Source organism: Nilaparvata lugens, chromosome X (assembly GCF_014356525.2).
Source record: "Nilaparvata lugens isolate BPH chromosome X, ASM1435652v1, whole genome shotgun sequence".
NCBI lineage: Eukaryota > Metazoa > Arthropoda > Insecta > Hemiptera > Delphacidae > Nilaparvata > Nilaparvata lugens.
Window position 1 is genome coordinate 25,229,781 of NC_052518.1, and position 24,501 is coordinate 25,254,281.

The 24,501-nt window shown below is 36.0% G+C and overlaps 1 protein-coding gene across 5 annotated transcripts in view; it reads right to left on the reverse strand.

The window, feature by feature from the left end:
• Positions 1–24,501, reverse strand: part of LOC120354927 (MOB kinase activator-like 2) — a 218,140-nt gene that overhangs the window by 50,075 nt on the left and 143,564 nt on the right. For 3 of the 5 annotated variants that reach the window (XM_039443068.1, XM_039443065.1, XM_039443070.1), the window contains exon 2: positions 263–517. In XM_039443068.1, coding sequence (XP_039299002.1) covers positions 263–480 — 218 coding nt within the window. In that variant the 5' untranslated portion in view covers positions 481–517. The other 2 variants (XM_039443066.1, XM_039443069.1) reach the window with 2 other exon arrangements.

The following is a 24,501-nucleotide window of genomic DNA, read 5'->3' on the forward strand; positions in this document are numbered from 1 at the left end:
AAATAAAATTATTTCGGGTATTTTATCGAGAGAGAGAGAGAGAGAGAAATAGCTTGCTAGAGAGGAAAGTTTTCTCTTTTTCTCTCTTCCAAACGAAATGACCAATACATTGGAAAAGATGAATAATTATAATGAAATAGTGTTTCCTCTTTTTAAAGGGTTTCTTTATTCGAATGATGATGCAGATTTGCGAAATAAAGAATAAATTTTTGTCCATGATTATGTGCAGAATAAATAATGTAAATTGATGGTGAGTACTGACCTTGTAGGTACGGCATTAGACTGTGGAGGAACATCCAAACTAGTGTGGTGACCATGATGCTGTGGTGTCGAGCTGGACTGGGAGTGTGAACTAGAGTGTGGATGGTGCGACGGGCCGTGGGAGTGAGACTCATCTTGGTGGTGGTGAGAGTGGTGGTGGCTTCGATGGTGTCCTTGCTCATCATCACTCTCTTCCTCCGATGAGCTCGGGTCTATCATGGTCGAACTAGCCCACCAGACTCCTCCCTAACACTGTCTGAAACACAAAAATCGCGTCTATAAGTGAAAGGAATATTGGAATGCAAGGATACAACATCCAGAAAATATTTCAAGATCGATGAGGATTACACTGGGTGTTTCTAAATGAATGATGGGGTTTCAACATATTATAATATCTACCACATCAAACTTACAGCCACAAGTCACACACATATATATATATATATATATATATATATATATATATATATATATATATATTATATATATATATATATATATAATATATATATATATATATATATATATGATGCAGATTTGCGAAATAAAGAATATATATATATATATATCAGATGAAAGAGGAACTCTAACAGTTTTTTTTTTGTTGGCATCAGTGCCTATTAAGTACTCGTGTTATCGGATGGGCACGTTATATTGTAGGTCCTGGCTAAAGTATGACAGGCCCATTGACGGCTTGAATGATATATTCAGGCGAGGAGCCATCTCACTGGCAAAATGAGGTACGCGATCGGCTTAATCTAGCAGCACCTGACCGCTGGGTTGGCCGTCAGGAACCTATAGTCCATACAAAATTACTTTCGTCTTGAAAGGACATGCGCAGCAAAGAAAGATATACAGCCGCGCGATGTTACCGTTCTAAACCGGCCATCATACTCTAGTGAGTGTTTCTGTGCACATGATACCCAAACGAAGTATCCTGTCTGGAAGCACTGAGTCGACTGATCCTAATTGACAAAATGGCAACTGCGCTTCTACATATGACTCTATTCATCACTCTAATTGGCTAATCTCCCTCCATTTCTCTGCGCCGCATATTCCTCCAAATCAAAAGTAATTTTGTATTGAACTATAATGGCAGGGCTTGTTTCCCATGGCCTCCACGGTCACATGACTGTGCGATAACACCGAGCGATTTATATGTTTGAGGATTTATTAAGAACCGTGTGTATGTGCTTTCTTTGTTAGTCGGCCTTCTAGATCAAGAAAAAACATTGAAACAGCAGTTGCAACAATTAATGAGACACTCATAAAAGTTTGGGATTAGCTCACATATCGTCGTGATGTGTGTCGAGTGAAGACTGGTGCTCACATTGAACAAACAATACAATGATTGGAAAAGAAAAAACAGGCTATTGCCCAAATTTTCTTCAATATTCTAATATAGTTTCAAATTGTCTAAATATTATATAACACTTTCTGAGTTTTTCTTTGATTTTATATATGACTCGTGGTTGAAACCTCATCATTCATTTTGAAACATCCGGTATATTTCGGATGTTAATAATTAAATGTGTCCGAAAGACAATAGTGGATAATAAGTGAACGTAATATCAATACACAAGGTTGAAAAATGTAGATAATATTATGTAGCATATAGAATGATATTGATAATTCCAAATGTGTTCTAAAGACACGTAGATAAATTCTGTAACTTATTAGTTCACAAGCAATGCAATATTCCACCAGACTACATAGAATAACTTAGCCTAGTTTATTCCATATTGACGATTTTAGATGTTATGTGTGTCTCAAAGTTTCACTCATCTGATGAAGTAGGGTCAGGCCTACTCATTCAACAAGTCGATCAAATAAATTAAAGAGTAGCCTACTTGAAACTCAAGTCAGACTGAAGGTTCGAATGCTATTTGCTAGCTGGTCACCTGACTTATATTCAAGTATTAAGAATTGATCTATTACATCCTCAAAGCTACCAAAATTTGACTAGCGGGCAACTAATGGTAGCTGCTACAGCCGTGAAAAAGATTGCAGCAAGAACGAATAATGCGCTAGATTCAGACTCCGACTCCGGCTATGTATTGGGAATGATGATTATTGGGCTATGAGAGATGTTGAGTGAACCTACACCTTGAGTTGGGTTCCGAGTCATCCGGAATTAATTTTCAAACTCATAAATGATATATTTATAGCTACCGTACTCAAAAATGGAAATTGGTTATCCGTCCAATGGGAATGTACCTACGCATCAGGAGAAGGCTCCTGGTTTTCACTGTTGGCAATGGGTTTAAATTGGCATCCAGAGGCCTTCTCGTGATATGCTAGGAATTGGATAGGCGATATCTATTTTGAGCAATAAGATACCAGCCCGATCACGGAGCCAACGTTTCTTTTTTATTCTGCTAGCTTATAAACGAAAGAGTACTTTTGCCGAACAAGACTCCAAAAGAAAGAAATATTACCAAGTCAGGATGATCAACTACAAATTCAAGATATAGGCCTAATATAACAAAAAATAAAAGATGATAGATGGTACGGTTACCTGACTTGGAAAATACGATAAAAGTAAATTTCTGTAAAAATTAATAAAAAAGGTAGAAATGATCCCCCTTCCCCCTCCCCGTGATTCGGCATAGTGAAGTGCTATGGAGGACCTAGCCCCAACACTTATTGTGGATTGAAAGTTTAAGACGTTGATATTGTCAATACCACTATATTTGATGAAAATCAAGCTAAATTACAGAACCCGGTTTCATGGCAACACCTGCACGAACTTTTTCACCTGAACTTGAAGTAGAAATAAAGTCATGCCTACTGCCAATAATTATGTTTACATTTCGTCGAACTGAACTACAAATCGTCGATATTAACAAGATTGATATTTATCCAAATTTTAAAGTGGAATACCAACCTTTCCCTAGTATCTAGTCCATAACCATCATGCTGAGAGAATGTTAGGATTAATAATTAGTTAAAATAACAACGTATAAACGAGGCTATAGAAAATTGATGGAAATTTAACGAGACGCTCGAATTGTCCATGAACTTGAACATTATGAATAAGAATAACCATAGTAATTTTGAAATGACACTTCACTTCACAATGACACTATCATAGAGCTCATAGTTGAATGGATGAAATTGTCTGCTATGAACGTAACAAAAGAGAAAAGAATTACAAACCCTTCAAACATGTATAGAAGCACCTTTTCAAACTTTCCAACAACGAAGAAACGAAGGAAGCATTAAGCGACATAACCTAACTTCTAAATTGTAAGGTAACTCCATAAACAAAAGAATCCACTTCCAAAAATGCATAGTAATGCGCATGCGTGTGGCGAATCATATGATTGCCACCTGTGATGTTTTCAACTGGCATAATAATTATATATAGTGAGGTCCACGTTATAATGGCAGGGGATGAAGATAGAAGTATAGCGATACCGATTCTCTGCATTAATTAATTATATTTCTACACTGTCAAAAACATAATTGGCATCGTTGTGGACCTAGAAAGGATAGTACCACCGGTTTTGTCGAATGATAAACTAGGATAGCAAAACGAAAGTTGATCAAATACTGTCATTATAACGTGGACCGCACCAGAGGCCTATAGTGAGGTCCACGTTATAATGACAGTATTTGATTAACTTTGATGATGCTATCATTCGACAAAGCAGGTACTGCAGGTACATTGGAGATTTTGTCATTCCAACATTAAAAATATTTCATCATTCATCTAGTTTCATTTAATCAATTTCAACATAGGAAATCAACAAATTAAATTCCTATATTGGTGACCCCGACGTGATCAACAGCGAGCATTTTTATAGGTATTTGTATTTCATGTGAGTAAAAATTACCTATTATAGTTACTCAAGTTATCCACCACGATGGATGAAGGACAAATTTCTGTTCAACGTGAACAGTTCACAATATTACAGCATCAATTGGATAATTTTTGCCGAGAATATAAAATTCTAAAAAAAATTATTTTAAAAACTTTTATTAACCTATAAAGAGATGAAATTTTGCATTGAACTCTTTCAAGTTTTAATTACTACAAAAATGAAAATTACACTTCTGAAGAATGAATCAAGTAGTGAACAATATAATAAAAAGGAGACACTTTTTGAATACCGCCAAACATCTGGACTGGGAGAGAGCAATATTTCCTAATGAAGCATGGATAAATGACAGTACTTCAGGAATGGGAAAGAAGAGTAATCATTCAAGAATTAAACACTTGGTTCATTTACTGATGCTTCTAACCACTCAGTTGGAGAATGCTTACAACTGGTTGAAGGCGTATGGCAACCTCTTGCTTTCTTTTCAAAAAAAATATCTTTGAAAGAAAGTTGCTGGCCAGTATACTAAAAATTATCTTTGAAAGAAAGTTGCTGGCCAGTATACTATCACTAGCTACTTGCTGTTGATGTAACGGTACAGTATTTTCGCCACCTCTTAGAAGGACATTTCTTTACTATCTGCACAGACCACAAGCCTCTAGTCTATGCTTACCAACCAATCAACTCCACAAACTCAACCAATCAACTTCCACCAATTCAGCTCAATCAATTATAATTCATCTTTGAGTTTTTGATGGATATACAATATGTCAAAGGTAGCCAACTTCAGAAGATAACACCAGAGAATTCTTCTCTTCCATTGGAACGTGTACCCATTCCTGGATCACCACTTACTGTGCTCTGTGATGTATCTACAGAGAAACCTTAACCGTTTATTCACAAGCTTTTAGACGAAGTCTTTGACAGCCTCCACAACCTGATTCGACGTGAATTACAACGATGTTCTCCTGTGAATTACGAATTCAGTGCAGCAAATGGAAGCCAGCATACATCCTTCAAGACGATTCACCTGAGCCTTCCCACCCTGTTCCAAAAAAAGTTAGCTTCAAAATTTCGGATGGCCAAATCGTCTGCCTGGGGGAGTAATGTGGCGAATCATATGATTGCCACCTGTGATGTTTTCAACTATAACGAAACGTTTATAAATACCGATATGGTAAAGCCCACGTTATAATGGCAGTGAAGAAAGATAGGAGAACAACGTTGCTGAGTTGACTCCATTTTGCCAAAGAGAAATTTAAGAACAAAAAGTTGTAAAAATCGTGCACTTATAAAATCGCCTGTCCAGCAGTTACTATTCATAGTACAGCTTTGACTTTTTTCTGAATATTATCTACATGTAACTGGCTTTCAATATCGTCCTCTACATGTTTACGATAAACTGCATAGTTATTCCGTAAAAAAAAATAAAATATCTCAAAATAGTATATTATGCTACAAGCACAGAAAGTTAGTGTTTACGGCATGAGGATAGTTTCCCGGGTGAGGCTTGCCGAGCCCGGGAATATGTTATCCAAATATCGTAAACACTTTTCTGAGAGAGTCGTGTATGATATTTTTCACCACACTACAGGTATAGCTGATGCCAAAAAGTTAGGCGGTTTCGTGGGTCTCTTGTTTGTTCCAACAGCTGATGTTGTCAAGTAGGGAACGCGCCACCTTAGTCCTCTGACACTCCCAGAACCTGACAGGAGTGGACAGCGACTATCTCATCCATCGACACCGTACGCCAGCGACAGGGAAAGACTGTTTTGAAAGAGTCTCGAATTGGCGTGTGCGTTAGGCGCCAAAACCGGACACTTTTACATTCGTACAGACACGACAAAGTCAGACACATCGAATCTCTGACACTTCCAAAAGGTATACTTCTTGGACGGACTGTACTACGCAGAGCTGTCTGGGTTTTCAAACAATGGTTATTGTTCTGATGGATCCCCACATGTAGGCTATTCTTAACAAGACCATTGACAATTTATTTCTGAAACCTATCACTCTTTTCTATCCCTCTTCGTAGTAATATCAGGCGATGACTTATCTTGTAACTGTATAATTCGTTATATATCATTCCTATTTTGTGCAGTTGTCTCTCTTTTCTGCAGTTATTTGGAGCTTGAATAATATAACTATTAGTAAATTTCTTGACACAAAACAAAAATAACTTCACTTAATAGTTCAATAGTCAAGATTAGTGAGTACACTGAAACTTCTCGATAACTCTATAATTCGTAGTTTTGCCATCAAAAACACTGTAACTAGTATTCCTATAACGATAAATACACTAGTATGCCATAGTAACTGATAACTCCGCTGAATTCAGCTGATTAATATACGAAACTTACATCAACTCGCTTTCTTTAATGTCTGTCTGCCTGTCTAGGTATTGTTTGTTTTCAACATAGCCCACCCACATGTATTAGTAATACAACTTGTGATAGCAATACATTTAACGTTATAGTAATTGGTATTATTAGTTTAGGGATTTTGAATTCTGATTGTGAATTATTCACCCATACGGAGTGAACTTTAAAGCTCTATGGATTCAAATATAATAATATAACTAGAGACACCCTTGGTTGAAGAACTCGCTCATGAACGGTTGTATTGATCTCTGAAATCTTTTACAAGTATGTCAAATTAATATTTAACAATATTTTCTAATATCCATTCATACAGGCTATATCATGAATTAATTATGGGTAATTATGGGATCAGTATCCATGATATATTTTTTCGTATTTTATTTTATCATCCTCGATATTGCAGAGCTTGATATATAATTCGTCACCCTCCAAAATTCGTATTAAATGCTTGGTCCCGTAAGCTACAAATTATAGTGGTTCTACTGTGTTGAATGTAGTCTACTGGGGGGTTAATATACTCGAACATTGAGAATTTTGAATATAATAAAAATTTTCAGTATTGTTTTTCATTTCGAATGTCATTTTCAATACTAGAAGATATACAGTTATCGTTTCCCAAAAAAGCGGGAAAATGTTATTTTTTCATGATAATATTTTGATGATTGATTTTTCTACATTTCAACGACGGGATTTGCTTTTGTCAGTATATGTACGTTGGCATGTTTGTAGATTAGCTTTTGATGATTACAGCTTGGCACTGCTCTCGGTTTCATTCATAACAGGTAATATTGTCATCGTCAATACACGCCAATCAGTCATTGGCCGTTTCAACACTTACCGATTTCTCGTCACGGTACCGGTTTCTTTTTTCCGATGTCCGAAGGGCTAATTGAGGTAACATATTGACAATGAGATCTGTTAAACAATGAGATCTTATAAACTTTATAACTACTGTACAAGCTCTACTGTTCACAGAACTACTAGCTATAAGTATTCAACTACAGAAGTCGGAAATAGACATTTCATTTTACTTATGGTAGACACCCACCCTTATCTATCTACTTCACGTCTATGAATATAACAATATCAAAGGATAGAGTTGAAAGTACAAAGGCATAGAGATGGAAATTTAGAAGTAAATGATTTGTTATAATTCAATTACCCAGGTGTATTAAAACTGACTACTTTAGCATTTACCTGATTACCGCAATCATTATGTTACAAATTCAAATTTGCGTTGCGTTGCTGACACTCGGCTGCTCTCTGCAACTATTTTCTCGAATAATGCAATAACTTTAAAACATGACGTCAACAAACTTGGTGACTCAACACATCTGTCTCGTTTTCAACTGACAATGGCAAACTCTCTCGATCAGCTGTTTTCAACTGACGATGAAAAACTCTCTTGATCAACTGTATTCAACTGACGACGGAAAACTCTCTCAGTCAGCTGCTACTCGGTTGATGAATATTATTACCTGATCATTTTTAAGTTCCCTCAGTGAGTTATCCTAAACATGAGTCCTAATTAAAATGATGATTTTCGTATCACAAACTCACTATATTTCAAACTATATACTATGTTTCAAACTTAATCAAAATCGTTAAAGCCTTTTTCGATTTCCATCAGACATACTGACAAACAAACTAACAAACAGAAATGGAATACCATGGTAAATACGTCTATAGTAACATCCATATGGGAACGTCTGTTATAGTAGACTGCATAAAACTAATCCGATGTTAATTGGAAGAGCTGAATACCTCCTCACCCCTTACCATAAACTTTGCCAATTCTTCAGGTGTACTGTATTATGAAAATATCAATATTAATTCTTACTTATAATCAGCTGCGGACGAAGTTGATCAAATCTTATTTGGCAACGTTGCATTTACCCTCATGAGACTATTTTCATACGGTCTTGTATATTTAAAATAATGTATAATATAGTGAACAACCAATTCATTTTTAAAGTAATTTATTATAATATATATGGGATGAAAAATAATTGAGAGATTATAAACTACCTAAAACAACTTGGACAACAAAATAAATAACTTAGAATATATTCTTTTAAATTGGTGCAAGTTCCACATCATCCGCCTCTTGCACAACGGCGTATCACCAATCCTAAAACTCGCAGCCGAGGACCAACTGCTAGAATAAAATAATAATAATAATAATAATAATAATAATAATAATAATAATAATAATAATAATAATAATAATAACGAATTAGAATATCCAATGAATTATTATTATTATAAATGTATAACAAATTCCGGCCCGGGCAAGATATGCTTCTCATACCACTCCCGTGTTTCGGTTGGAAACGTTAAACTGCCAGTCCCAGCTGCCTGGAAACAGTCGTTAGGTCATGTCAGAGGCCTTGAAATTGATCAGTCATAAGGGGGACAGTGAAAAGGGGGTACTAAGCCCCCCTCAAGGATCAGATAAATAATGAAAATGCGGGTCTATCTACACAAATCCTTAGAGTCTCATGAAAATTTAATACTTTTTTTTAACAGCAGTAGTATAGTTCCTTCTACAGTATAAACAATGTAGCAAAATTGCCTTGAAAGTATGGGTACAGAGTAATAAAGAATATATTTTTCTCTGTGGTATAGTTTGAATACAGAATGGGTACACTTATTGATCAGAGCACAATAAGTGAGTTATTGAATAAATTTCAATGTGAGAATTAACAAGTTGCAAGATGTCACAGTGAAAGCAAGACAAAGGGCACAATCAGACAATCAAATGTATGTAAAGAGTTGTTGAGAATTATGGGAACAGCTTGATGTATCTTTAGCTTTCTAACTAAAAGTTATTTTCCAATAAGAATATTTTCCCCAATAAAATTGTCATTGTAACAGAAAAATTTATCTTTTTCCATGATTTTTAAGAAATCTGTTTAGTGTATTCCTACTTTAGGGCCTCTCTGTAGACCTAAATTTTCTAATAAATATTTCATGATTGAATTTAATAAGTAATAATGTATAATATGTCTGTATTGATACTTCAACCACATTTATATAAAACTGGAAAAAAAATGAAGCATATAATAACATCTTCGAAAGTAACGTTTATGGGGAAAAACCCAGGTCCCTCTATCCTTTGGGGGTATTCCTTCCCCCCCCCCCAATACCTCTTGGTTTTTGTCCCACCCATCCCTAGCAGTTTGGTGAAATGGCGCCACTAAAGTTGAATGAAATCAACTTCAATTATTGTATGGTAATTGTATGGCAAGATTACGATACTTATGAGCTCTACTTAGAAATGGATGGTGAAACAAGATAATTGAACTGGAATGTAATAAACTGTGATATTTTTATAATTATATAAAAGAAATTAAGTCATACATTACAATCATTGAGAGAAAAACTAATAAGATGCTTATATTATCTTCTCAAATCTTGATACATTAACAATACACTACCGGTAATTCACGAGTAAATACTGATGGGGTCGATTTCAATGAACAAATTATTTAAATGAAATGGTTTATTTAATTATTTAAACGATTTAAATGAAATGGTTGTTTACTTCTAAATGTCTATACTTGAGCATTCTGTTAATTTCGAACAGAGCTCACTTTCACGGGGTTTTCTCAGATGATGCAGCAATCACTGAGGAATCTCCAGCACAGATTTCAATAATCCAGGAGAGAGTCATCTAAAATTAAAACTATTAGTGCAATATTGCTAAATTATTATTACCAATTAATAGTGTTTTCCAGAAAATTAATAATCCCATAAATGTCTGTTAATTAAATGATAAGTTATGGAGTTCCAAATATTATAATATTTTCGCATTCCCATCTTTCTTTTTTCATATTTTAAATCGCTTCATTTGGGTCACTCGTTGTTTAGTCGAATATAGTATTTAATAGTATTTAATACACTGGCAAGTCTCAAACAAAAGGAGACATGTCGAGATGCCTTCCGTCATCTCGGCATCATGACGGTGACCAACATCTACAATATCATGGAAGTCATCACCCATGTTAGCCGACTAAATCTCCAAAGAGGCACAGATGTTCATAAATACGTCACTCGGCAGGCAGACAACTATGTACTCCCATGGCACAGGACTGCAATCTTCGAAGAGAAACCTTCATACGTGGGCAGAAAACTGTGGAATCATTAACGGAGAAGATAAAGAGGCTGGATTGTGTGACATTGAAAAAAAGACTTAGTGAGTTTCTCAAAGGAAGGCCCATGTACGAACTATGTGAATTTCTTGAAACAGGAGACAGACTGGCAGAGAACAAAAATATAATTGTGAATACAAACAATTCAAATATATTTAATTATATATATATATATATTATATATATATATATATAATATATATATATATATATATATATATAATATATATATATATATTTTATTCTTCACAACAATTGCTATTGAAGAATATGTAATAAAGAATTTTGACTATTGACTATTATTCAGGTATATAGCTATCACATAAATCTCTCTTAGCAGCGACTACATAAACGCTTAACATAGGTTGCTAGGGAACGATAATAATAAGAATGTGATGAATAATCTATCCTGTTCTAGGCGAGCAATATTTCTGTATCACCGATATCCAAAAACTTCAACACTAAAATGTGAATATCTTTGAAACGGTGGTTTGATACATTGATGAGCGATTTCCACCATTCATTGTCTCTTGAAATTCTTTATTTGAATCTTGTATTAAACCTTCCCAAAGAAAATGTTTAATCCAATGTGGCGGAACGAAGATGGCAGACCTAAATTATGAAGCTACCTACAGATTTTTTTTAATTTGAATAGGAATCCCTGTGGAGTCCACTGTCAAATTATCTTGGGAAAAGGAACATCAAACTGTTTTCCTATTAATATTACGCTGTAGGCCTACGTGAATCCATAGAACTTCATAGGTTTCTCCGTATGGGTAGATGATTCAGAATCAAAATTCAAAGTTTGTCAAATTAATAATACCAACGACATAGCAACTGCCATCACAATTTGTATCATTAATATTACGCGTATGCTACTGAAAGATAATAGTCAGGCAGACACTCAGGAGCAAGTTATTTTGTCTCATGTAGTACTTTCAATGTTACTTTTATATCCTGAAAAAGGACGAAGAAGTGAGTAAAATATTTTGTTGTTCAACGAACTTGATCTGTAAAAAGGTTCGAAGAGTGCGTGTTCAAAATTTGAAGCTGATCGATCAACTCTTTCTGAAGTTATTGTAGTGCATTCAAACAAACAAGCAAACCCACAGACTGGCAACAACTTTGAACTTGAGTAAAAAGTAAGAACTTGCTAGCTCTCGTTCAACAAATATTATTGAGAGAACAACGGGCGGTATTATCAAGTTGGGAGCACCTAACTTGAAGGAGTCAAATTATTTCAGTGTAGGGGATTGAGTATTTTACAAGAGAGTGTGTTTCTGAGGGATATAGGCCTATAGTGAGAAAGTGAAGAAGTGAGGATTTAATTGAATTGCAGTTTTAGTTTTTTTGCACGGCCGGCCCTCTCTCACATTCAACCATCAAACTTCCAGTACGATGCTACATTAACTATATTATACAATCCTACTCAGTGGAATGAGGGAATTCACAATATTACAAGCAAGAGTTGATAGTAATGAATATTATTGACACAAAAAAAAATACAAATCTAGGCATGGGAAAGTCAAATTCAAGATAGGTTGAAGATAATATGTCTGAAGCATTCTATGAAATAATAACAAAACCCTGAGGGGTTTTGAAGAAAGGAGAACATTAGCACACAACCGGGTAAGAGAGAGAGAGAGAGTGTGTGTGTGTGAGACAGAGTGAGAGCGAGAGCGAAAGGCGCAGGAGTGATAGAGAGAGGTTAAGGGAGGGGGTGAGAGAGAGTGAGGAGGAGAGCGAGAGGGAGAATGAGAGAGTAAGCAATAGAACAAAAATAATAAGGTTGAGATAAGAGACAATGTCACACAGGAGTATTGTCTAACGGTGGTGACACACACACTTCTACAGTCACTCTAAGTTATAAACAGAATATTTCAAAGAATGTACAGTCTGTGCCAAAATTGAAACCAGTTTACTTCCAAGATATTCTGACATAGGCGTCAAAAGCAGATAGCGACAACCAGAGACTGTTTTCCAGGTAGAGAAATTAGTCACGGACTCGCCCCGCCAAAGCAAGACACTTCTTTTTCAGCACAAGAACGACAAAACTAGCCACCGCCAAAACAAGACTGATTTTTAGTGCTAGGATGGATGTGTCTGACTTTGTCGGTGGTGTATCTTGACATCGCCCCTGTCAAGTAGAGTTGTCATCTAGCTTGGCTCAGGTGATGATTTTTAAATCAAAAGAGACAATAAATAGATGCATTGCATCAGCTGTGAGTAGGTTACACCATGTGACCCATGAAGCCGCCTAACTTTTTGGCATTATCTATATAAGAATAATAAATTGAATAAGAATGTTTTATGAGGGGGGGGGGAACTTTGATGTCTCATATCTCAAGAACCAGACGTCGTAGGGTACTCAAAGTGGGGTGGGAATTTCCGATCTCACCCTCCTGAACACAATGCACCATATGGCACAGTTATCCAAAGACATTTTCAAAAAAGTTAGAATAGCAGTCTCACCTTTCTTAGTTCCATGTTAGCGGCCGGAAAGGGTACTCTGTTCTGACGTCAGATGAGAGTCTTGCAAACAATGTCTCTCAGATCTACGTAGGGACTGGAAAAAAGCTGCTTTCTGTGCAGTGTGGCGAAATAGTTATTTGTGCAACTAGTGTGCAAAGTGACAGTTTGCTGCACCGAAAGAAACGTTTACGCCCGAGCCGTAGGCGAGGGCAGAATGGTTTGTTGAGTGCAGCAGAGGAACTTTGCGCACGTATTTCACATTAAATTTTTCCTACAGTTACCATTGAATATGAAAAGTGGGTAATTATGGGTAAAATTGCCTAAAATCCATCAAATGTTTGTCTGTGTGATGCTGTTATTAATAAAAACCTTAATTTATTGTCAAATAGAATAATGTAGTAATAAATGAATGAAGGGGCGGCTGTGTGCTGTGTGGGTGGTGGCTGTCCTCGAACTCGGTGTCCATGTCGTTGTCCATCGTTATTATTATAATAACGGTCACTGTTACCAACTTAATTTTGATTTTGCTGCACTGGTGCTCCATATAACCTACTAACTATTTTGCGTTGCCATGTTGCAAATCTGGAGTGCAGAAAAATTTTTTTCCGCACTAGAGCAGAAAAGTGATTCTTTGCGTTCTGTAATCAGTGCAGGAATGGCCACTTTTCAAGGTAACTGTGGGAAAAATGCATTTATTTGTTATGGACTTTTTTTTATTTCTCGAATATTTAAGTCGTTAGCCAACTTAGAGGAAAATGTTTCCAATAAACGTTGTAGGCCGTTTCTTCGTGAAACCAATGATGTATAAAGTTTGGGGGTTACGATTATTGATGCGGGGGTGGCAGGGGAATACGTAGCACTGTTACACTGCGGCGCGGTCCACCCCCATGATTAATGTGCGTAGTGACCTGCCTATCACATCGCTCCTACTAGTCTATGCATTCAAATTATGAATTTCATAGGAACGCTATCTTCTGTATTTTCGGTCGCTGAACACGATTTATCAACTCTCAAGCCTCAATAATTGATAATTCTCATTATATTCTACAAATTATGGTCAAAATTACAAACTTCATCTCATTCTGCAAGGAAACTAAGAAATTACCGTTTGAAATAAACGACACTCTTAAGAAATATATTAAGATGGAATAATGATAACATATAATATGTGTTTCTGTTTTTATTTCAAGTTATTTTATTGTGATAAGCTGCAGGCTAAATTATTTATTACACACTAGCCAAGCTTACTTGATGTAGTGGTCAGTTAATTTCTAAAAAATGCCTGTGGAATGAAATGGAATTTACGCGTATCATCATCATAAAAACTATTTTTAGTAGTATGAAAATTTTAAACTTTTGTTAAAACTTTTAGTTTGTCGTGAACTTTTGAGAAATTATATCCAATATATAATAGCTATGTATAAAAAATTGAAATTAAAATTTAAATATTCATTCAAGTTGTTTTCTAACAGTAATATTATAATGGTATTTCACTAACTTTTGATTGATTCATCCATAGTATTCCCGTTCAGACCGTTTTGAAATGTCAACAAATTGACTGTATTCCTGCACGTAGCTATCTTCTACTAATGGATTATACCTTGAATAAGTTTGTGCACAGGTGCAACGAAAGTTGAGTCTGAAGCTGCCAGATGTTAGGTACTGGAAGAGTTGATTTGTTTCTTATAGAGAAGATTGATTGAAAATTTTAATTCTATATGGGCCGGCAACACAGGTTTCTCCCTTTTCTCGAGATGATTTATATATTCTCTCGCAATCAATGAAATCCTCTTCACACAGTTCATCCTAACCTATTTTCTCTAGTAAAAGGGTATGTTTTGGATCTCATCTCAATATGAATTACTTTCTTCGTCCGTAATTTACTAGTAGTACCACTGCCAGTGGCGGTTTTAGGGGGGGGGGGCGGTAGTGGCGGCTGCCCCCCCCCCTTGACCAGGGATTTTTTAAAAAAATTTTATGGGGCCGTTTAAACACATCTGCTAGTGTAATTTATACCTAAATCTTTTGAAAAACTCGTATTGTTAAACAATATGAATACTGCAAATAATAGAAATTGTATTAATTGTTGAACTGTTTAATATAATATTAGACACCTTACAAAACGGCAAAACCACTCAACCTCAAGGCCTTTTCACACCGAGTTTGCAGACGTCGTCGACGTCCGGGACGTTTTTGAAAAAAACAAATTGCTGATCATGCTATCAAATGAGTTAATCCACACCGCGCATCCAGGACGTCCTGGACGTCGGTGACGTTTTTCTGAGAATCACTCGCTGAGCAATTTTTCACAAACGTCCGCAATGTTACCATGCAAATGAAAAAATTTAGAAGTGCCACCAGTAAAATGTTCCCAAAATGGCTTTGCACAGCCTTAAAATCACTTAACTTTACATTAACCTTCCTTGCCCCCCCACAAAAAAATGCTATATTCTCCACTGATCTGAACTTCAAAAAAAAATTACTATTTATAATTAAAAAAACTATTTGGTAGGTATTTTATTCCAATTTTGGCCGGTGTGGAAAGGCCTTAAATGACTGTGAATTTTAGTGCTCAAATGCTTGAAACGTGAGTTTTAATAAAAAATATTGCCCTCCCGTACCCCCTTTCCAGGTGAAAGTAACCCCCTGGACCCCCCTGCTGTTGGACTACCGCCCCACCCCCTTACAACTATCGTAAGACCGCTTCTGACCACTGCCTGAGAAAGCGTGAGAAGCTGCGAAAATATTGCATGAGTCTTATCCATATTCATTTGCAACTACATAACATCCTATAGATATTTCTTATTCGTCGTATTCCCGTAGATTCAACAAAGCGTTTGAATTCAATTTTTAAAATAATGAACCTTTTTCCATCAAGAACTGGAATAGTGTCCATAGTGACTTAATTGCAGTGGCGTAAATAGTCTGACTGCGCCTCAATGCTAGTATCCCTTTGCGCCCCTATTCGTTGACTCATTCACAACCCCCCCCCCGCCCAAGAAAACCTCTCATACGACATTTGACATTTCTTTGCACTTCCATACTCTTTGGATACTGTTTTCTTACACACGGCACTAGTCCAGTCAACGAAGGGTTATAGAGGGAAAAGTTTGGAAGACAGTTTTTGACCCCGCAGTTCTGTTTAGGGTAGTAAGAAGGTAAATATATCAAAAGTTCCCTCCCCTGTGCTAAGGGGGTGAGGGTGGTTCAAAGGTACCATTTTTTGGTTTCTTGCAAACGTCTCGAAAACTATGCATCTTATGGACATGACTATTCATACAAAATTAAAGCTTACATAATTTTCTACAATATTTAGGTCTATTTCAAAACTTTTTCTATCTCTTTTACTTTTCAAAATACGGTATCTGCTCTCAAAGGTGTGAATTTTTGAAAAAAAACACATTTTCCTTCAATTTTTCGCTATTTTTGCTCTTATATCTTCTTGAGTATTGACGGAAAAAATCCATGCTGATTATGTGATTTTCCCAACAATTTTGATATATACGCACTTGAAAATGTAAAATTGTTAAAATAACAGCTTTCCATCCAATTTTTTGCTCTTTCAGGGCGTATGCATCGTATGCATCCTTCAATAATGCATCGTAAAAATGAATGCTTATCGTAGATTTGTAGAACATTGATTTCTCTTCAATGTGAGTATTATTCTACTATTTCATATTTTCCTTCCACTGTTATAGCAGGTTCAATGTAGTGGGTGAAATTTTCTATCCTGTAACAATTGATCATTTGACAATGAAATTTGAGAGGAATGTCTGGTACAAAATTTTTGACTTTGAATGTCAATAAAGACTAGTTAGGAGGTAAACATAGCAAAAATGTGCATCTCTAGCTCGTCTGTTGAAGTTGTGGAACTGCTAAGTTGACACTTGTTACAGAGTTAGAAATTTAACCCCCACACATTGAATTTGCTATAACAATGAAAGGAAAACATTAAATAGTGTAATGATACATCAAATTGAAGAGAAATCAATGTTCGACAAATCTACGATAATCATCAATTTTTACGATGCATTGTTGAAGATTTATACGCCCTGTAAGAGCAAAAAATTGGATGAAAAGCTGAAATTTCAACAATTTCACACTTTCAAGAGCGTATATCTCGAAAACTGTTGAGAAAATCACAAAACTCTACAAAACAAAAATTGTACAGAATTTATCAAGCTTCATTTAAGTCATGTCAGTCAACACATTTTTTTTTCAAGATATAAACGTGTAAGCAAAACATTGAAAAATTCATCTCTTAAACCACCCTCACCCCCTTAGCAAAGGGGGTAGGGACGGGGACTTTTGATATGTTTACCTCCTCACTACCTTAAACAGAACTGTGAGGTCTTCCAAACTTTTCCCTCTATAACTTACCCTTTTTTGAGCATTCATTGTCTGGACTAATACAATCTCTATACAATTTGAGAAAGATTAGCCAAAGAAATATAATTAGTCTAATTATAATTATTAAATAATATAATAGTCCATGCTATGGTATTGTTAGTATAACCAGAGATGAACTAAATCTATTGTATCTCTATGGTATAACGAATACAGCTCCGTGGCCAAATAGATTAGATATGTATGATAATAGGAATTACATTAGATAGACCAATAATTTAGATGAACTGAATATATGGTTTCGGATACAACTCCGTGGCCAAATGTTTTAATAAACTACAAAGAGTTTTGCTTCAATTTTCTTTAATAATTTTCTATAATATCAGATTTTCACGCTCCCCCCTCAGGACTGCGCCCCAATGGTTGCAATTGGTTGCATTGGCGTTATTTACTCCACTCTCCACTGCTTAATTGAGATAGCCTCTATCAACTGTTTCTTATTGCATTTCTTGTCAGATTAATAAATCTCTGTCACAGCTTTAGAAAATAAGTCTCTATGGTTTGGATAGCATATTATTGGAGTGATACTTTTACTCTGCTACTTCTAGTATGTTCACTATCTTTGTTTGAATTTTGACCATATACATGAAAAACAATGTCCGCCTGCATCTTCATTGAGAATTTTCATAGCGATTTTATAAGCGCGCGTTTTTTACAACTTACCCCTCCCCACCAATTTGTCGACCACCCTGGGACGTGACGACATCGAGTTTCATATATATTATAGACCCCCTTACAATAATCTGAAGTCAAATTCTCTGCGTCTCTCATGCCTAATGTAAGCTAGCGCCTGTACTATTTGTGAACTGTGAAGCATGGATGCACGGTATGACGGTAAATACTAGTAATCGACAATAGTTGATTATGAAAAACTAGTAACCACATAATGATTTGTAAATACTAGTAATCAACAATAGTTGATTATAAAACACTAGTAATCACATAATGATTTGTAAATACTAGTAATCAACAATAGTTGATTATAGAATAAATTTGTTTTCCTTTGTTAGTGGTGAATCATTTTATCATTGGTAAAGTGAGATTCACTTTATAAAGTCAGCGTCTGATTAATATTGGGTTTGCTATCCTTGTCTGTCAAGGGCTTATTTATTCATTTTAGAGATTTTTTACACCCATCTTATAGACTTTGTCTGCTGCAGAGTGGCCCATTTTATATGGAGATGAAAATATTCAATGCATCCCATTAAAAAAATATTCAATCCATCACATTAAAAAAATTAAGGCATTCAAAGAACACTTGGAGAATTTCTTATTGAATTATGTCCATATAAACTAATGGACTTTTGCTACGTGTAGGCCTATATTATGTGCAATTTGTTAGATTGTATGTGCTATCTTGTTTGTTGTTTATGTAGATTGTAGATGGAGTATATTATTAATATTAGATTACAAAACTTTGACTGCATGAGCGCTGATTTTTTGTGGCAGTTTCGTTTGACGAACAAGAGAAAAAAGAATACGACAAAGCATATAGCTCTTTCCTTTCCTATCGCAGCATAGTTGCTATCTCAGTCGGCTGATAGCCACGGTAGAGAACGGACGGTTTATTGTCGAGCTCGCTTATCTGAGTTATCTGCTGTGCGAACTACGGTGAATCTTGAATTCAACCTCATTCTATAAACGCTTTTATGCTTTTCTAAATTATCCGTTCATCCTTCCAGCCGCTAATTCTATTGTATTATTGCCCGTGCTTAACAGTGATATATAGCAACTTGGTGAACAATTTTTCCTGATTTAAAATAATGAATTCGTGTAAAATTTGCAGTCAATCAGTGAATAGAAATGGGAGGAATGAGATTCTGTGTGGACAGTGCAAGGGCTTGTTCCATGGAAAATGTGTGGGATTGGGGGAAGCTGAAATAGATGAACTTACTAACCGTACGTGGACATGTAGTGAATGCGTTGCTAAATTAAGAATGCAACGAAGTTATTCGGACTCAACACCGGTGAAAGTGAATCATTCTTCTAATGTGACGGGTTCGTTTATAAATCTTGAAACTTTCAATAAAGCTATCGATGATCTCAAGTTACTGATTTCTAATGGTAATAAAAATCTTCATGAGGACTTAACCAACGCTATACGTGCTTGTACTGATAAAATCGATAATACCTGTGCTACCCTGGCGGAACAAGCTGACTTGATTAAGAAACAACAATCCACTATCGATGAACTCACTGTAGAAAATGAAAAACTGCGTAAGAGGGTGGATGCGGTTACTAGTCAGATGGTGGAGGTAACTGATCAGATGGATGACATGCAACAATACTCCAGACGTAACACCGTCGAAATATACGGAGTTCCATCGGCACCCAATGAGGACGTTGCGGATATCGTTGTGAGCGTGTGCAAATCAGTATGGACGTTTCCAAGAACTCGATTGATTCGTGTCATCGTCTGAGGAAAAGGGAAAACCGTCCCACCGCGGGTATTGCGGTCCGTTTCATTGGAAATGGCCACGTCGAGGACTTAATTCGGAGGAGAAAGGCGAAGGGCGATTTGACCACTCGGCACATTGGCTTCGCGGGTGAGCCGCAACCGGTTTATATCAACAGGTCGCTGACAGCTAAAAGGAGGTTGCTGTTTGCCAAGGCGAAAAAGTTGCAGCATGAAAAGGGGTTCAAATTCGTCTGGACTGATATCACGGGTAATGTGAGGATGAAGTTCAAGGAGGGGGATAAAATTATTAAGATTCACTCGGAGAGTGATCTACCAGGACATAATGAATGAATGATTGTGTGAACATATCTGGGACTAATTATTTAATGACATAATACACTGTTGATACTATGATACTACTTGAATATTTGAACTAGCGTAATATTATACATTTTAATTATGTTATTTAATCTCTATTATTAGCCTTCAGCTTTATTCTCTTCCAGTTTATTTTAATCTTGTGCAGCTCTTCTAATTGAAATTCAATTGAATCCTCAATACTGGCGTAATTTTAATTTTTTCATATTAATTATTCCATCTTCTCTTAATCAATTATATCAAAGTCTAAATACTATCAGTACTAACAACTACGATTGTGGGATTTTTCCTTTTAAAATTAATCTAATCCCCACCACGTTACAATTCATTTTTTCTTCAATGCTTTTTTTTTATCTTTCTTCAATCTTTTTTGAGTTCAGTACCATAATTATTTCAGTAACATAGGCTACTTTCAAATTAAAATTACTATCTGAGAAAATCTATTACTATTACTTCATAAGTGAATCTTTCACTTATTGTGAAACTGAATGGGAATGATTATATTGTGTGACTTGTTTATATTAATGGTTTTGATAAATTCGGCTTGGTTCCACTCCATATCTTATCGTTTTCCACACTGAGATTTTCTTGGATACTTATGTCTGATTGTTTTTTTGTCGTTTAATCACGGTATCTAATTCAGGAGCACTGGCTAAACGCAATATAGTTGTTCGTTATCAGCTTGAATTTCTTTCACTTTATCGCTTACCTGAGCTTTTGTTGTAATTCTCAATAATTGATCAATTACTGATTGCTGATAATTAGACTAGCATTTTTCATATATCTCGTACTTTGATATTTACAATATTGAAAATAGTGATTGCCTATTATGATATTCATATACTATACAATCATCTTGGGTATCATATATAATTATTAAACTATTAAGATGTTAGTACTGATTTAGATTACAGGTTTTTGAATCAACTCAATTAGTTTCATACGGATTATTGTCATATAGATACAGAGATTGTCATATATATTCATGTTACTTTGTGAATTACTGATGTATTCTGATGATGTGTTAACTGATTGCTAATAATTGGACTGATATTCCATATATCTCGTATTTTGATGCTTACAATATTGGGGATAATGATTGCCTATTATGATATTCATATACTATACAATCATTTTGTGATTATTAAACTATTAGGATATGTTGGTACTGATTTAGATCACATGACTTTTAATTAATTCAGTTAGTTTCTTTCAGATTATTGTCATATATTTATGTTGCTATATGAATTTCGGATGCATTGTTCGGAATGGCATGAGAATGATTAATTTTATTTGGCTAGCGGCTGGTGGGATGAGTTAATATATTAATATTCTATATAAATTAATATTTCAACTTTTTCTCTCTTTTTTCACAACTGAAACTGTTTTTTATTTTCCGAAATTAAGTTTTCATAAAGGGATAGTGGAAGTCATGAGCGCTATGATGAATTCTATTTCACTTTACTATCAGAATGTCAGGGGTCTACGTAGTAAAACAAATAGTTTCTATTTGTCGTTGTATAGTAGTGATTATGATATAATTGTTTTGACGGAAACATGGCTTTGTAAATCGGTTAACAACAGTGAATTATTTGATGAGCGCTATCAGGTATTTAGATGTGACCGCACTGGTGATTTTGTGAGAGGTGGAGGAGTCCTGATTGCTGTGAAAAAGTGCTTTTCGGCTGACTTATGCACTGAATTTGTAAATCCTGGTTTCGAGAGTGTATGGGTGAGGGTGAAGATTGCTAATAGGATCCATTACCTGAATGCTTTGTAAATTCCACCATCGACGGCATTGCAGACCTATCTGGATTATTTTGAATCTGTAGAATCTTCTTATCACATCATTGGGACAGGTAATTGCATATTAATGGGTGATTTCAATATTCCAGAAATTTGTAGCAGGGATTATCAGCTTATAACAGGATCACCAATAGCAAGGGCACTGGATTCATTCATAATTTTTTTTGAGCTAATGTCTTATAACTCTGTAATGAATGGTAATGGTCGAACTCTAGATTTGATCTTGGCAGATACTCCTTATCCTCTTGAAGTTGTCAGAGACGACCATCCCTTTGTGAATGAGGATTCTCATCATCCGGCGCTGTCTGTGTCACTGTCATTTTATGAACAGATGAGCGCTGTTGATAATACTGATGACGGTGTGGGTACATCAGAGAATAGGGATTCGGTACAGGGGTTTGGTCGCTACTATTTTAGAGGTGGCAATTTCTTGCAATTGTATCTGTTGTTACAGTGCGTGTCATGGCAGACTGTTTTTGAGTGTGTTGACATAGATTCTGCTGTCCATGAATTCTACAGGATCATATACTCTTGCTTTGACTCTTGTATTCCTGTTGTAAGGGATTTCAAGCGCTCTAGATATCCTCCCTGGTTCTCAAGGGAGATAATCCATGATTTAAAATTGAAGAATAGGTATGGCAGGAAGAGAAGATATTCTAGACATAACAATGAGCTGTTCAAAACAGTGAGAGCTAGAGTGAAGAGGGAATATTCGGGCTGCTTTTGATGACTATATGCTACGAGTGGAAGGCAAGATTGATGGAGATATAAAGGAGTTCTGGAAGTTTATCAATAATAAACGCTCTTCCCAAGGAAACGAGAACTTCATAAGGCATGAGAATAGGCTTTTCAGAGGGAAGGATATCCCAGAAGCATTTGTAGATGTTTTCTCTGCCATAAATAATCAAGTCTCACAGAACTCATCCAATGTTCATGATGACTCACGGGAGAGGGATGACAGGCCTTCTCATGTGCCTTTTGTTTTTGGTGCAATCTCTATTGATGATATTGAACGTGCTGTGGAAAGGTTGAAGCCAAGCTTGTCTGGGGGTCCTGATGGTGTACCTGGGTTCATTGTCAAGGGATGTTGGGAGTTGCTTGTTGTCCCACTGCACTTCCTGTTCAACCTGGCCATTAAAACATCAACGTTTCCTGAGTTGTGGAAGGTCTCAAGGATCACACCAGTTTTCAAATCAGGTAACAGGAGAGTTGCTGGTAACTACAGACCTATTTCAATCCTCAATTCTTTTGCCAAGATGTTTGAATACATTTTGTATGGGCAAATTCTACATCATGTACAGCCAATGATTACATTGTCCCAGCATGGAATTTTGCCTGGTATGTCTACTGTGACCAATCTCTTGATTTTTGTGGATAGGGTGTCAGAGGTCTTGGATAATGGAGGAAGAGTAGATGTTATCTATACTGATTTCTCCAAGGCTTTTGACATGCTTGATCATGAAATTCTTGCAATGAGGTTGAGGAGCTTTGGATTTAGCACTGGATCTGTGGACTTTTTGATGAGCTACCTTGTGCAGAGAAAGCAATATGTGTTGTACAATAATTTTCATTCGAGACCGTTTTGCTGTTCTTCTGGGGTACCTCAGGGATCAAACCTGGGGCCCCTGCTCTTCCTCCTATATGTCAATGAGCTCCCTAATCTACTTTGCAGTTCTGAGTGTCTCATGTTCGCTGATGACACTAAGATTTTCAGGGTCATTAATTCTATCGAGGACTGTGTCGTTCTGCAACAGGATATTCATAGATTGACCAAATGGTGTAAGGATTCCAGGCTGTCACTGAATGTAAAGAAGTGTAAAACCATGATGTTCACTCGCCAAAGATCTCCAATCCAATATGATTACAAAATTGATGGAGCTGAATTGGAGCATGTGTCTGTGTTCAGAGATCTCGGAGTGATCATGGATGCCAATCTCAGCTTTGAAAATCACATTGATCATCTTATAAGTAAAAGTAATCAGATGTTGGGTTTTATTTGTAGGACGTGTTCATGCTTCCAGAACTGGAGGTCAATTCTCTATCTTTACAAGACACTTGTGAGAAGTGTGTTGGAGTATGCTGCACCCGTTTGGAATCTGCATCACATTGTGGCAGCCACAAGGTTGGAGAGAATCCAAAATAAATTTCTGAGATTTGAATATTTCAAGAGGTTTGGCCAGTCTTGTGTTCGCGATTTTCCATCAGCAGAGTTGAGAGGAATTTTCCAGGTGTCATCCCTGAAGAGCAGACGCGAGTTACTGTCCATTCTTATCTGGTACAACATCCTTCATAATCGAATAAAATCTCCATATCTCACTTCAAAAGTTTACTTCTCCATTCCAGTCTTGATGCGCAGATATCACCCATTGTTTTTCATACCCAGATCAAGGACAGCCAATAGATACTTCTCACCTCTCAAT